General features: G+C 43.4%; 1 protein-coding gene across 1 annotated transcript in view; it reads left to right on the forward strand.

Moving 5' to 3' along the window:
• CACNB2 (calcium voltage-gated channel auxiliary subunit beta 2) overlaps positions 1-13,162 on the forward strand; it is a 382,137-nt gene that overhangs the window by 19,471 nt on the left and 349,504 nt on the right. Inside the window, exon 2 of the mRNA XM_006119502.5 lies at positions 3,075-3,167. Coding sequence (XP_006119564.2) covers positions 3,075-3,167 — 93 coding nt within the window. The remainder of the gene's footprint in view (positions 1-3,074; positions 3,168-13,162) is intronic.

The raw sequence follows: 13,162 nt of genomic DNA on the forward strand, positions 1-13,162 counted from the left end.
GACTATATAGAAAACATGAACTAATACGGAAGATTGAAAGACTTGGAGTTGTTTAGACTCGAAAAGAGAAGACTGAAAGAGGACATGATAACAGCTTTCAAGTATCTAAATGGTTGTTACAAGGAGGAGGGAGAAAAATTATGCTCCTTAACCTCTGAGGGTATGTCTACACTACCCTCCTAGTTTGAACTAGGAGGGTAATGTAGGCATACCGCACTTGCAAATGAAGCCCGGGATTTGAATTTCCCGGGCTTCATTTGCATAAGCGGGGAGCCGCCATTTTTAAAACCCCGCTGGTTCGAACCCCGTGCAGCGCGGCTACACGGGGCTCGAACTAGGTAGTTCGGACTAGGCTTCCTAGTCCGAACTACCGGTACACCTGGAACGAGGTGTACCAGTAGTTCGGAATAGGAAGCCTAGTCCGAACTACCTAGTTGGAGCCCCATGTAGCCGCGCTGCACAGGGTTCGAACCAGCGGGGTTTTAAAAATGGCCGCTCCCCGCTTATGCAAATGAAGCCCGGGAAATTCAAATCGCGGGATTCATTTGCAAGTGCGGTATGCCTACATTACCCCGCTAGTACTAACTAGCGGGGTAGTGTAGACATACCCTGAGGAAAGGAGAAGCAATGGGCTTAAATCACAGCAAGGGAGGTTTAGGTTGGACATTAGGAAAAACTTCCTAACTGTCAGGCTGGCTAAACACTGGAATAATTTGCCTATGGAGGTTGTGGAATATCCATCTTTGGAGATTTTTAAGAGCAGGTTAGACAAGCACCTGTTAGGGATGGTCTAGATGGTGTGCGGTCTTGCCCTGAGTGCAGAGGCCTGGATTTGATTACTTCTTCAGGTCCCTTCCAGATCGGTGATTCTATTAATATTATTCAGCATGATAGTCAGTAGTACCAGCACACCAGAAGCTATTGACACATTTCTCTAGGCATTATGGAAAAGGAGTTTTGAGGAAGATAATGAGGTAGGTTTGTGAATGGTTAGGGAAAAATCTCAGATGTGAAGGGTAGCAAGCAAGAAAGAACTGTGTTGCTTGTTTGAAAATGTAACAAGTCGAAGGGGGACCTGGCATTATTGGTTGATTTGAGGGACATCTTACGAGTGAATAAAAGATGATAGAGCTGGGTTAGGGATGTGAACGTGTACCTATGTACAAGATTAATCAATGAGCCTAGGTGTATCAGTTAACCCTTACTGTTACACACAACTCCTCCTCCTCCTTGCTGCTGCCTCTCCATCAGAGGCAGCCATGTGGGGGGAAGAAGATGGTGTGCATGAGGAACCAGTATTTTAGCTGGCTCCCTGTGCATGCCAATTCCCACCAGGAGCATCCTGCCTTCAGCCCCCCGTGCTGCTGCCTGCCTCCCACAGAAGCAGCAGCATGGGGAAGGAGGGTAGGAGCAGGCAGGAGCTGGTGCTGGAGGGGAACTGCTGAAATTTACATGCATGTTAGCCTCGTATGTAAATTTCATCAATTACATGTTTATAGAAATAAATGCATTTTAACATCCCTAGATTGGGTGAGAATGGACTGTGAAAGGCTTTGAAAGTGAGCACAAGCGGCATAAATTTGATGTGCGAGAGAAGAGGGAGCCAATGGAGGGATTCAAAGAGAAGGGGGAAATGAACACAGTGATGGACTAGACTACAAGAACGATCTTTGCAGACGTACTCTAAATGGATATAACAAGACCGCATTTATCAAGGCCAGAGAAAAGGGTGTTGTTATCAAGATGTGAGATAAGAATCCTGACAAGAGTTTAGCTGTATGGATTGATAGAAAAGGCTATATATTAGCGATATTATGTAGAAAGATTTAGACATAACCTGGATGTGAGAACCTAGAGCAGGGGCGGGTCTGATCTGGTCTGCAGGGTTAATCCCTGGTGGGCCCCCACCTCCATATTTACCTGCGCCTCTACAGGCATCAGCGGATCACAGCTCTGGTTGGCTGCGAGTCACCATTCATGACCAACGAGAGCAACGAGAAGTGGCGTCACAGTCCTTGGCACTTCCTGCTGCTTGCATTTGCCGCAAATGGTGATTCACAGCCAATCACAGTGGTGATCCTTTGATACCTGCTGAGGCACAGGTAAACATAGTGGTGATGGTCGCCAGGGACTAACCTTGCAGACTGTGATTTTTTTATTGCCCATCCCTGACCTAGAGAGCGATCCAAGTCAACGATGATGCACAGGTTATGGAAGTGAGTGACAAGCAGGACAGTCATGTTCTGTGCAAGAGAGGTGGCTACTTTACAGAAATATTAATTGAATAAATCTTTCTTTTTTGCATTCTTATTTTCAGTTCTATTGTATCCAACTAGTAATGAATCAATACCGTTGTTAGGACATCTTTTGATCCTGATATAATTAACAAGCTCATTTTATTATCTTTAACTCTGCTGATCATAGATTATATGTGGTGTCCTTTTGCTCTCATTATCAATTTTCTATATATCCTGGTTTTTAATTTGTTCATTATTTTCAACGTCTGTTTTTTCCATTATCTATCTATCTATCTATCTATCTATCTATCTATCTATCTATCTATCTATCTATCTATCTATCTATCTATCTATCTATCTATCTATCTATCAGTTTTTGGAGCATCTAGTAAACTGTTCTTAAACAGTTCCCAATTATCATTCACATTTTTCTGTTTCATTCTTCTACCTGATTTAGCTCATAATTGGAACATTCTGTAGACTTTTCCAGCAACTTTCTTATTAGAAAGTACATTTAAAGTAGCCATAAAAGAAAATAAAACCATGCTTCATTCTGACTTGTGAACATAGTATTACACTGTACTAGTTTATTAAATTGTGTCACTGACCTGAATGTGCAACCTTTCAGGGCTTGTTTGGGAAAGTGTTATTCATGATGGTCAACACCTACTTATGGAGGTGCCCTCCCCCCAGTTATTTGCATACTTGCTCACCAACTTGAGGAAGGTTGCACAGTTGAACCCTGAGCAATCAAACATGTCATGTTACATCAATAACATTTGTACCAGAGGTTTCTGTGGAAGGTACATTAACAATATTCCTGTTTTGTTTTTTCAGTCTTATGGAAAAGGCGCTAGAAGAAAAAACCGATTTAAAGGATCGGATGGGAGTACATCATCTGACACCACCTCTAATAGTTTTGTACGTCAGGTATGTTGTGCCTTTTTAGTTTGTCATTCTGTTTTGAAAGGATATAGCAAACTTACTGGTGTTCAGAACAGTTGATTGACTTTTTCTTGCCGTATTAGTGATCAAGACATTGTGGGATGCTATTGGACACAAAACATAGCAGCTTTTGGTTAGTATTTTGCTGTTGCTGAGAGAAGCATTTGCTTTCTTTTTATCACAATCACAGAAATTCCATGACATGATTAAGGAAGGAGGAGGGTGGGGAGATTGCTGGAAGAGCATGGAATGACATCTGTAGCAGAGACATCATAGTTCCACCAACCCCATGAGAATTCTTTGCTTAAAATAGTGCTGTGTGAGGCAGCATTCACTTAGATGCTTTTCTCATTCTTAATTCAGGAACTGAGATGGAAAGGAAATCCTTGGCGGCAGTATGGGTCCCACCAAACTGTCATGGAGTTAGGAGAGGGCTGTAAAGGACAGAGAAGCAATGCACAGTCTTTCATACTCTGTGCATCCCTCAGGTATACACAGATGTGTTAAAGTATACCCAAGGAACAGGCATCTCTGGCTGCAGATTTCACCTTTTATTGCAGAATTGTGCTTCAGAAACATATTGTCTTTAATAGTTGAAGATGGAACCTTGAAAATGTGAAGCAAATATTAATAGTGCAGTGACACGTGCCTGGGTCTGAAGAGAGCTTGCAACAAAGCTCTAAGAAATGAATTTCTCTATCCATTTTATTCATGATTTTTCAGGTGTAGTATTTGGTATTTTTGCAGCAGAATTCACCATTTTACTGCAATGAGGCACGCAATATTTTGGTTTGGTGTCCTTTCTTTGCCTGTGTCTTTTGCTTTGTCCTTTACAGGCAGTCCCCGAGTTACGCGGATCCGACTTCTGTCGGATCCGTAGTTACGAACGGGGCCCTCTCCCTGGTCTCCAGCAGACCGGGGAGAGGAAGCAAAGCGGCGGAGCACGCGGGCAGCGGACAGCCCAGATGCATCTGGGCTGTCCGCTGCCCGCGTGTTCCGCCGCTTTGCTCTGCTTTGCTCCCCGTCCCCCTGGTCTGCAGAACAGAAGGACGGGGAGCAAAGCGGCGGAACACGCGGGCAGCAGACAGCCCAGACGCGCGTCTGGGCTGTCTGCTGCCGGCGTGTTCCGCCGCTTTGCTCCCCGTCCTTCTGGTCTGCAGACCAGGGGGACGGGGAGCAAAGCAGAGCAAAGCCGCGGAGCCCGAGGGCAGCAGGACAGCCACGGCGTGTCTGGGCTGTCCCGCTGCCCCCGTGCTCCGCGGCTTTGCTCCAGACGCCTGTGGTACAGCAGCTGAGGCGCTGTCGGTTGGTCCTGTAGCGCCACTCTGGGCGCTACTGGACCAACCCGGCAGCACCCCAGCTGCTCTGCCCCAGGCGTCCTGATTCAGCCACTGCTGGTCAGTTTCAGCAGCGGCTGAATCAGGAACCTGGGGCAGAGCAGCTTGGGTGCTGCTGGGTTGGTCCAGTAGCGCCGAGGAGTGGCGGCGCTACTGGACCAACCCAGCAGCACCCCAGCTGCTCTGCCCCAGGCATCCCCAAGTCAGCCGCTGCTGAAACTGACCAGTGGCTGACTACAGGAAGCCCCTGCCCCGGGCTTCCTGGATTCAGCCGCTGATCAGTTTCAGCAGCAGCTGACTTGGGGATGCCTGGGGTTCTTAAGTTGAATCTATATGTAAGTCAGAACTGGCATCCAGATTCAGCCGCTGTTGAAACTGATCAGTTTCAGCAGTGGCTGAATCTGGACGCCAGTTCCGACTTACATACAGATTCAACTTAAGAACAAACCTACAGTCCCTATCTTGTACGTAACCCGGGGACTGCCTGTACTTGAATGCAAAATCTTAACAATGACCTCATATATGTTTATTTCAGTTACATCAACAGATCAGCTCATCCAACTATAAACTATTCCATGCATTTTGAAAGTTATTCTGACTCAATACTTCTGTGGTCATGTGAAAGCTTTGCGTCAGCTGCAAGTTGGATGAAATTAGTACCTGTATTTTTTATATTTCTTTGAGATGAAAGAGAAACCTTATGCAGCATTGGAATGTGTTAGCAATGGTGTTCTAAGCAGTGAAGGTGGAAGGGAATGCATAAGGTATTCCCTTAACTTTCTATGTTCAAAATTTCAAGATTTTGGCATAATGGACTATGTCCTACTGCAGCCTTAACTGCCACTAAAGCATAGTTTTTGTTTATTCATCTCTTGTGTGTGTGTGTGTGTCGGGGGGAAGGGGTTATATTGCTTAGGTGTACCTCAGCGTAAGACTCACCAGAGTTAGGGTATGTCTACACTACAAAGATAATTCGAACTAACGGACGTTAGTTGGAATTAACTTTGATAGGCGCTACACTAGCGCTCCGCTAGTTCAAACTTAATTCGAACTAGCGGAGCGCTTAGTTCGAACTAGGTAAACCTCATTGTACAAGGACTAAGCCTAGTTCGAACTTACTAGTTCAAATTAAGGGGTGTGTAACCTCTTAATTCGAACTAGTGGGATGCTAGCCCTCCCCAGCTTTCCCTGGTGGCCACTCTGGCCAACACCAGGGAAACTCTATTGCCCCCCTCCCGGCCCCGGACCTCTTAAAGGGGCATGGGCTGGCTACGGTGCCCGTGCCAGGTGCAAGCCTGCCAGCACCCAGCTAGCAGACCCTGCACCTGGCACGGCACGAGCCAGCCACCCGATGCCCCCCAGGCCTCCTCCTCTTCCCGGGACCAGGCTGGTGGCTCCCGGGAGCTTGTCCGGGGCCGCAAGAGGTGGGCACCCGCCTGGTCTAGTGCGGACGTCGTGGACCTCGTCCATGACCTCCGCACTAGGCACAGGAAAGTGGCCGTCTAGGTCAGGAGAGCTGCCAGCCTGGCCACCCAGGAGCAGGTGTGCATGAAAATCAAGGGGGTCCACTGAGAACCCCGACCCTGAGCTCTGAGCTTACAATGACCGTACTGGGTCAGACCAAAGGTCCATCTAGCCCAGTAGCCTGTCTGCCGACAGCGGCCAACCCTAGGGACCCTGGAGGGGATGGACCGAAGACAGTGATCAAGCCATTTGTCTCATGCCATCCCTCTCCAGCCTTCCACAAACTTTGGGCAGGGACACCACTCCTACCCCCTGGCTAATACCACTCCATGGACCCAACCTCCATCACTTTATCTCACTTCTCTTTAAACTCTGTTCTAGTTCTAGCCTTCACAGCCTCCTGCAGCAAGGAGTTCCACAGGGTGACTATTTGCTTTGTGAAGAACAACTTTCTGTTACTAGTTTGAAGCCTGCTACCTATTCCTTTCCTTTGGAGTCCTCTAGTCCTTCTATTATGGGAACTAATGAAGAACTTTTCTTGATGCACCCTCTCCACCCAACTCCTGCTTTTATAGACTTTTATCCTATCCCCCCTCAGTCTCCTCTTTTCTAAACTGAAAAGTCCCAGTCTCTTTAGCCTCTCTTCATATGGGACCTGTTCTAAACCTCTGATCATTTTAGTTGCCCTCCCCTCTCCCACCCTCTCTCTTCCCCTCTCCCACCTCCTTTTCCCAGTCTCCCCGAGTTTTGTTCAATAAAGAGAGATTCTATTTTGACCACACGTTTTCTTTATTTTGTACATCAGGAAGGGGGGCTAGGGAAGGGTAAGTGGAAGGAGGTGAGGGAGGAATGGGGTACGAGCCCCCGACGGGGAGGACTGGGCTGGCTCTGCGGGCTTCTGGGGGTGGAAGCTCTCCTGCAGCCCCCCAATTGCCCCATCTCCCCAGATGGCAGCCTGCGGCAAGTGCAGCTGGACTGATGGCCGAGTGCTGTGATGTGCCCAGTGTGGGCACTCAGGGCACTCCAAGTCAGGACTGCTTTGCAAGCGGGGCACCCCTGAGAACTGTCTGTCTGGGGTGGAGGTTGGGTCCCTTTAAGCACAACCCTCGGCTAGCCTGAGACAGCAGCTCCACGCTCTCAGTCCTCATCTGATGCCCTGCCGGCACTGCTTCTGGCCATCCTTAACCCCGGTTCAGGGTCCACTTAATGTGGATATGCTAGTTCGAATTAGCAAAACGCTAATTCGAACTAGTTTTTTAGTCTGGATGAGTTAGTTCGAATTAGCGTAGTTCGAATTAACTAATTCGAACTAAGTTAGTTCGAATTAGCGCTGTAGTGTAGACATACCCTTAGGGAAAAAGGGTACTGCAACTTCTTGAGATTAAGAGGGGAAAAACTGTGGCTGCAGCTGCTTCTGACTATGTCAACCCACTTGAAGAATATGAGAGACTCTGATGTGCTTCTTTAATTTCTTTGTAACAATTTATTTCTGTATTTAAAACCCAAACATTAAAAGTAAGTATCAAGTAGTAAGCACTAAGATCAATCCTCCATGTTTAGTAGAAACCACATAATCTGTCAACTAGAGGGAACCTTCATAAAGGAATCTGTGTCAACACTCCCTTCCTGAAACACCCTGTAGCCTCTCATGTACTTCTGGAAATTGGGAACAGCAAGGAGCAGCTTCAGCAGCAAGGTGCACATGTTTGCATTACATCAGCCTATCTGCCTTTTAATCTCCTCCTTCCTTGCCAGCATGAGACATGACTCTCAATTTGAAAGATGCCCATGCGGGATGCCTACCAGTGTGATGGTTGCCATCTTGGCAACACCAGAGGTTGAACCAATTACCTTTATACTTAAAAGAATAAGTCTATATTGCTTACTAAAGAGTCAGGTTCCCAAGCTGAGAGTTTGGAGTAAATTATGGTTTTTTTTCACTGTGGATAATATATTCCATAATGTACCTATCCCATTTGCAAAGGATAAGCAAAGGGGTAGCAGCCTAGCATTTGAAGGTGGAAGATTTCTCAGTGTTAGCAATTAAGATTAATTTCAAGAATTAGTTCAGGATTACCATGAGAGAGGAAATAGGGGCAAGAGTGTGAAAAGCAGGGAATGAAAGTAAAAATTAAGTCAAACTTCAATATATTGTCTTCAATTAGGTGACCTGGCTACTCCGGTGGAAATTCCTATTTGTATTTTACAGGGCAATTATCCTGTTTAATTTAGGCTATATTTTCTTTTGAATTTTCTGGGTTTTTTTTTAATCATCTCTCAGGGTGGATTGATTTAAATCAAGTTACTTAAAAAGCTAAGGCTAACTGTATTTAGAGTGCACTCAATTTTTGAGTAAGACCCATTGACCTCCTGGGCATGTCTGTTTTTTGACGAAACAAGTACAGAATGCGATTCCCTTGGAAAAGCTGAGTTATGCTGAATTAAAATGGGGAATAGACTTGTGGCATTACCATTGTGGTCTGTGGCCATGATGTTCCAAAATAAGAGTCAAGCTTTATATAATATAAAATAAGAAAATGATACTCGGGGTCAACTGGCAACTCTAGTTTTGTCTTACAGCTTTCTATATTGCATACTTGAGTGATAGATTCTAAATCTAGTTAACTAATGAAACAAGATATGAGGATTAGCTAAGCTAACCTTTTTTCCAACATAGCAAATAGCCCGGGCCTGCCCCAGGGGAGTTGCTGCTGTGGCCATGAGGTTCTGGGCCAGCCCTGGAAGCTTGAGGGGCTGCTGCCTCAGCCCCAGTGCTACTTCCTCCCAATGCTGCCAGGTGTGGTGCAGTCTAACCTGCTCCTGGGGATACTGGAGGGCTCCAGCAGCAGTGTGGGCTCCCCGCTGCGTGGGGAAGGTCGGGGGGCTGAGCTCCCCTCATGCTACTCTAAATTGGCTTGTGTGGCACTTATGGCACATGTGCCATAGGTTGCTGACCCCGATCACATAGTTTTCTCCCAATAAACCGTTTTCCTTATGTTACACTGCTTACACTTGACACATTTTCCTTTTTTGCCTAGGGAACACATTTTTTCAAAATATTCCCAGATAGAGTCTCTCTTATGCCCAGAGGTAATGACAGTTTTTCTGTGGCAAAAGTGTGAGTGAATATAGGAAGCTGAGTGTATATCGGGAATAATGTCTTCCTTTTTTCTTTCCAGTCACCTCCACTTTTCCTTTCCATGCTGACTCCGTTCTTTCCTATATATTGTCTTTCACTGTCATAACTAACTCCTCTGCCATACTTGTTCAAGGTCCACTATCACATAAGCACAAAACAAAAACAATCCTATACAGCTTGTGTTTTTCTTTGCACATATTACTTTTTAGTCTGCTGAAAAACAGATGTTGAACGGCTATATCATTCAAGAAGCAAGAGCTAGTAATTAAGCTGGAAAGACAAGGGAAGTGTTTCTCATCCAGTGGTACGAGTATCCTTGGGGTAGTCAAGAGAAGTCTGGGGGGGACGGAAGGGGAGTACGTCAACACAACTGAAAATTTAGAGAAAACTGAATTTTTGTTTTAAGTTTTACAGAGCTGTATTATTTTTGTACTTTTTATGCCCCAAAATTTAATTGCTTGCCTGGCTACGATTAAGTTGTTTAAACAAATGTAATGCAATGGTAGAACATTTTTGTGTGTGTCTGAAAACTGTAGGTACTGGGGGAACTTCTAATTTTTTAAAAAAAGGGGTACTTTATAAAAACGGTTGAGAAACACTAGACAAAAGACATTAATTCAGTTTCATGAGACTGTAAGTGTAAGTGTAGCATGTTTGTGATGAGATTTGATTGTAACTGTTATTTTTAAATGAGAAATTTGGTATTTTATTGATAGTTAAAAAAAACATTTTTAAATAAAACTCTGAAATTTTTTAATCTGATTTTTATCCACCCTGACTCTTTCTTTCTTTCTTTCTTTCTTTCTTTCTTTCTTTCTTTCTTTCTTTCTTTCTTTCTTTCTTTCTTTCTTTCTTTCTTTCTTTCTTTCTTTCTTTCTTTCTTTCTTTCTTTCTTTCTTTCTTTCTTTCTTTTCTCCCTGATCCCCATCTCCTGACAGACTTTTTAAAATTTTGCCATTCTTTCTTTCATGTACCTCTCTCCAAATGCTTCAGTAAATTCTCCTAAATAAATGAAATAATATGGATTGTGGTTTTAGCACTTAATGCTAGTAAAAAGCTTTAGGTACTGGAATTATAGGTGAAACAACTTAAAAAGTTTAGGAGAAGGGTGACAAAGCCCTAGTCTGGACCAGCTGCTCAACACTTAGCCATCTAGATGTATCCTGTTCTTAATATAAGGTAGTCTAGGAAAGGCATACAAATTCTGTATGTAATCACTATTGGGGTACATCTAGACTACATGGCTCCGTCAACAGAGCCATGTAGATTTGTTTGTTCGGCAAAGGGAAATGAAGCCGCGATTTGAATAATCGCGGCTTCATTTAAATTTAAATGGCTGCCCCGCTCTGCCGGTCAGCTGTTTGTCAGCAGATTGGGGCAGTCTGGATGCTCCCCTGTTGACATGAAAGCCCTTTATCGACCTCCCCAGTAAACGTCATCCTACGAGGTATAACGGGGAGGTCGATAAAGGGCTTTCAGGTCGGCGCGGGAGCGTCCAGACTAGCGCGCTGAGCCGGCAAACAGCTGATCAGCTGTTTATCGGCTTAGCGCGACAGCCATTTAAATTTAAATGAAGCCGCGATTATGAAAATAAATCATTTCCCTCTGCTGATCAGCCTAATCTACATGGATCCATCAACAGAGCCATGTAGTTTAGACACACCCTTGGAGAGTGATATTTTCCTTAATGGATAAATATGTACTTGGTCAGAAAGGACACACGTTGAAGGAAAGCATAGGTTTACATGATAAAGTGGGGATGCTGTCAAACATAGCATAACTCTCTGAAGATATGCTTTTTTAGTATTGCAAAATGCAGTGAAAACATCTTGAATCAACAGATGCATGTTAAATTAAAATTGCTTACAGGGGAATGCTAATATCTGTTTCTTGCTTGTGTGACCCAGTTTTCTGTGTCTCAGTTTGTCTGTTTCCAGAGGGACATATGCACTCCTGGCTCCACTATGTACCTGGCAAGTTTCCTTGACATGCATACCAAATACTACAGTAAGAAGGAGAATGCCAACTTTAGTTTTATTTGAATGTAATAGCAGTTTAGTAATGTTTCATTCAAATTATGTGACGGCCCCTGCTGTCATACAGGGAGGATGGAATTGACCTCTGTACAGAGGGCCCCCAGAAATAGTATATACTATTTAAACCTTTCATTCAGAGTGCACAAATAGAACAGTCCAGAGTAGGATGATGTTCCAATTTGTTGACCTTTTTAGGTATTAAAATACTCACTGAAACAATTGTTTAATTAAATGCTATATAAAATTGGATTTTCTTAGCAGATCTACTCCCCAAAGTATTGTTAACCTTATCTGTTAATTTCACTGACAAAATTGTTTTACTGCCTATTTCTAACACTCCAGAGCATATAAAGCTCTGAGAGAGTGAGTTGGATCCTTTTCATGTTTGTGAGCATTAGCAGATTTGTCAGCTAAGTTCTGTATTTAGGATCCCTATTACGGGTGGTGTCAGAGCCAGAAAGAGCCAACTTGATTTTCAAATCCCAGAATGAATTTGAAGGGCTGGGAGTTAGGCAGCGGAGGGGGAAGAGGAAATTTGTTGTAAACTAAACAAAAGATAAATAATTGAGCATCAATAAGGATGGAACATTACAGTTCCATTTTAGTTCACCTTTACAGTATAAACACACATTACCCCATGTTATTAGCCGATGTATGTCTACACTAGCCCCCTAGTTCGAACTAGGGAGACTAATGAGGGTGACCAAAATTGCTAATGAAGCATGGGATTTAAATATCTGCACCGTCCTTTGTGGATGATGAATCTGAGGAACTGTCTGGATTGAAGTGTCATTAGAGGAGATTTTGGAACAAATAGAAATACTTAATGTCAACAAATCTCCGGGACCAGATGGGATTCATCCAAGGGTTCTAAAAGAACTCAAATGGGAAATTGTTGAACTATTATCTGTGGTTTGTAACCTATCCTTTAAATTGGCTTTCGTACCTAATGACTGGAAGGTAGTTAATGTGACACCAATATTTAAAAAGGGCTCTAGAGGCGATCCTGGCAATGACAGACCAGTAAGTCTAACTTCAATACCGGGCAAATTAGTCAAAACAATAGTAAAGAATAAAATTGTGAGGCACGTAGAAGAACATAATTTGTTGGACAAAAGTCAACATGGTTTCTGTAAAGGGAAATCCTGTCTTACTAATCTATTAAGATATATCTACACTAGCTCATTAATTCGATAAATCTATGAGTGTGAGATCTGGTATGTAGTGACCAGTGTTTTGAGTAAAGTACAATAATACATTTCAGTGAACGTTTTTTTAAACAAATTCAGTGTTCTATTAGCACCACGTATTTTTGTGGTTGCATTTCTGGGACCCATCTTTGTTCAGGTTTTATTTTAAATCTTAATGATTAACCACAGAGACAGCTTAATTGCTTTAAAAATTGTGTTGCAAAGACAGATTAAATTGTGATATAGACTGCAGACTCCAGGGCTGGTTAGACTGATATATTGAAGGTTTTAGAAATCTGTTTTCAGCTTTTAAATACTGGCTCCTTGCCTGTTACACTGTGTTCACTCACAGACATAACTATAAATAATGATGTAATGAATTTATTATCCTTCTGCTTTCCCTCAAAGACATTTGTTTTAGTATGTAGTTGCTGAATGAATTTTGTGAATGGTAAAACTAAAACCTATAGAAAAAATAACTTGCAAGTATAGAAATTTTAAATTATTCTTTCTTGTAAACAATCTGCTTACCCTCATGTACAGCAAAGACAAACACTGTCAAAAATATTGTTCTTCCAACATTCAGACATAAGTCCAAATTCTGATAGTTCTTTCCATGCATTTTGGAGGAGAGGTAGCCAGGAGGGGAACTTAGGTCACATTATATAGTTTTGAAAAATTACAAGGTGTGAGGATAGAGTAGGACTTCTCTTTCTCCTCATCTGTGCCTTCTGTAATCTTGGTCAAAGTATTTTGAGACCTTTGCAACCAGAAATGGCAGAAATCTCAAATATAAATGAGTTCATGCAGCAAG

Source organism: Pelodiscus sinensis, chromosome 2 (genome assembly GCF_052426305.1).
Source record: "Pelodiscus sinensis isolate ZL-2025 chromosome 2, ASM5242630v1, whole genome shotgun sequence".
Classification (NCBI taxonomy): domain Eukaryota; kingdom Metazoa; phylum Chordata; order Testudines; family Trionychidae; genus Pelodiscus; species Pelodiscus sinensis.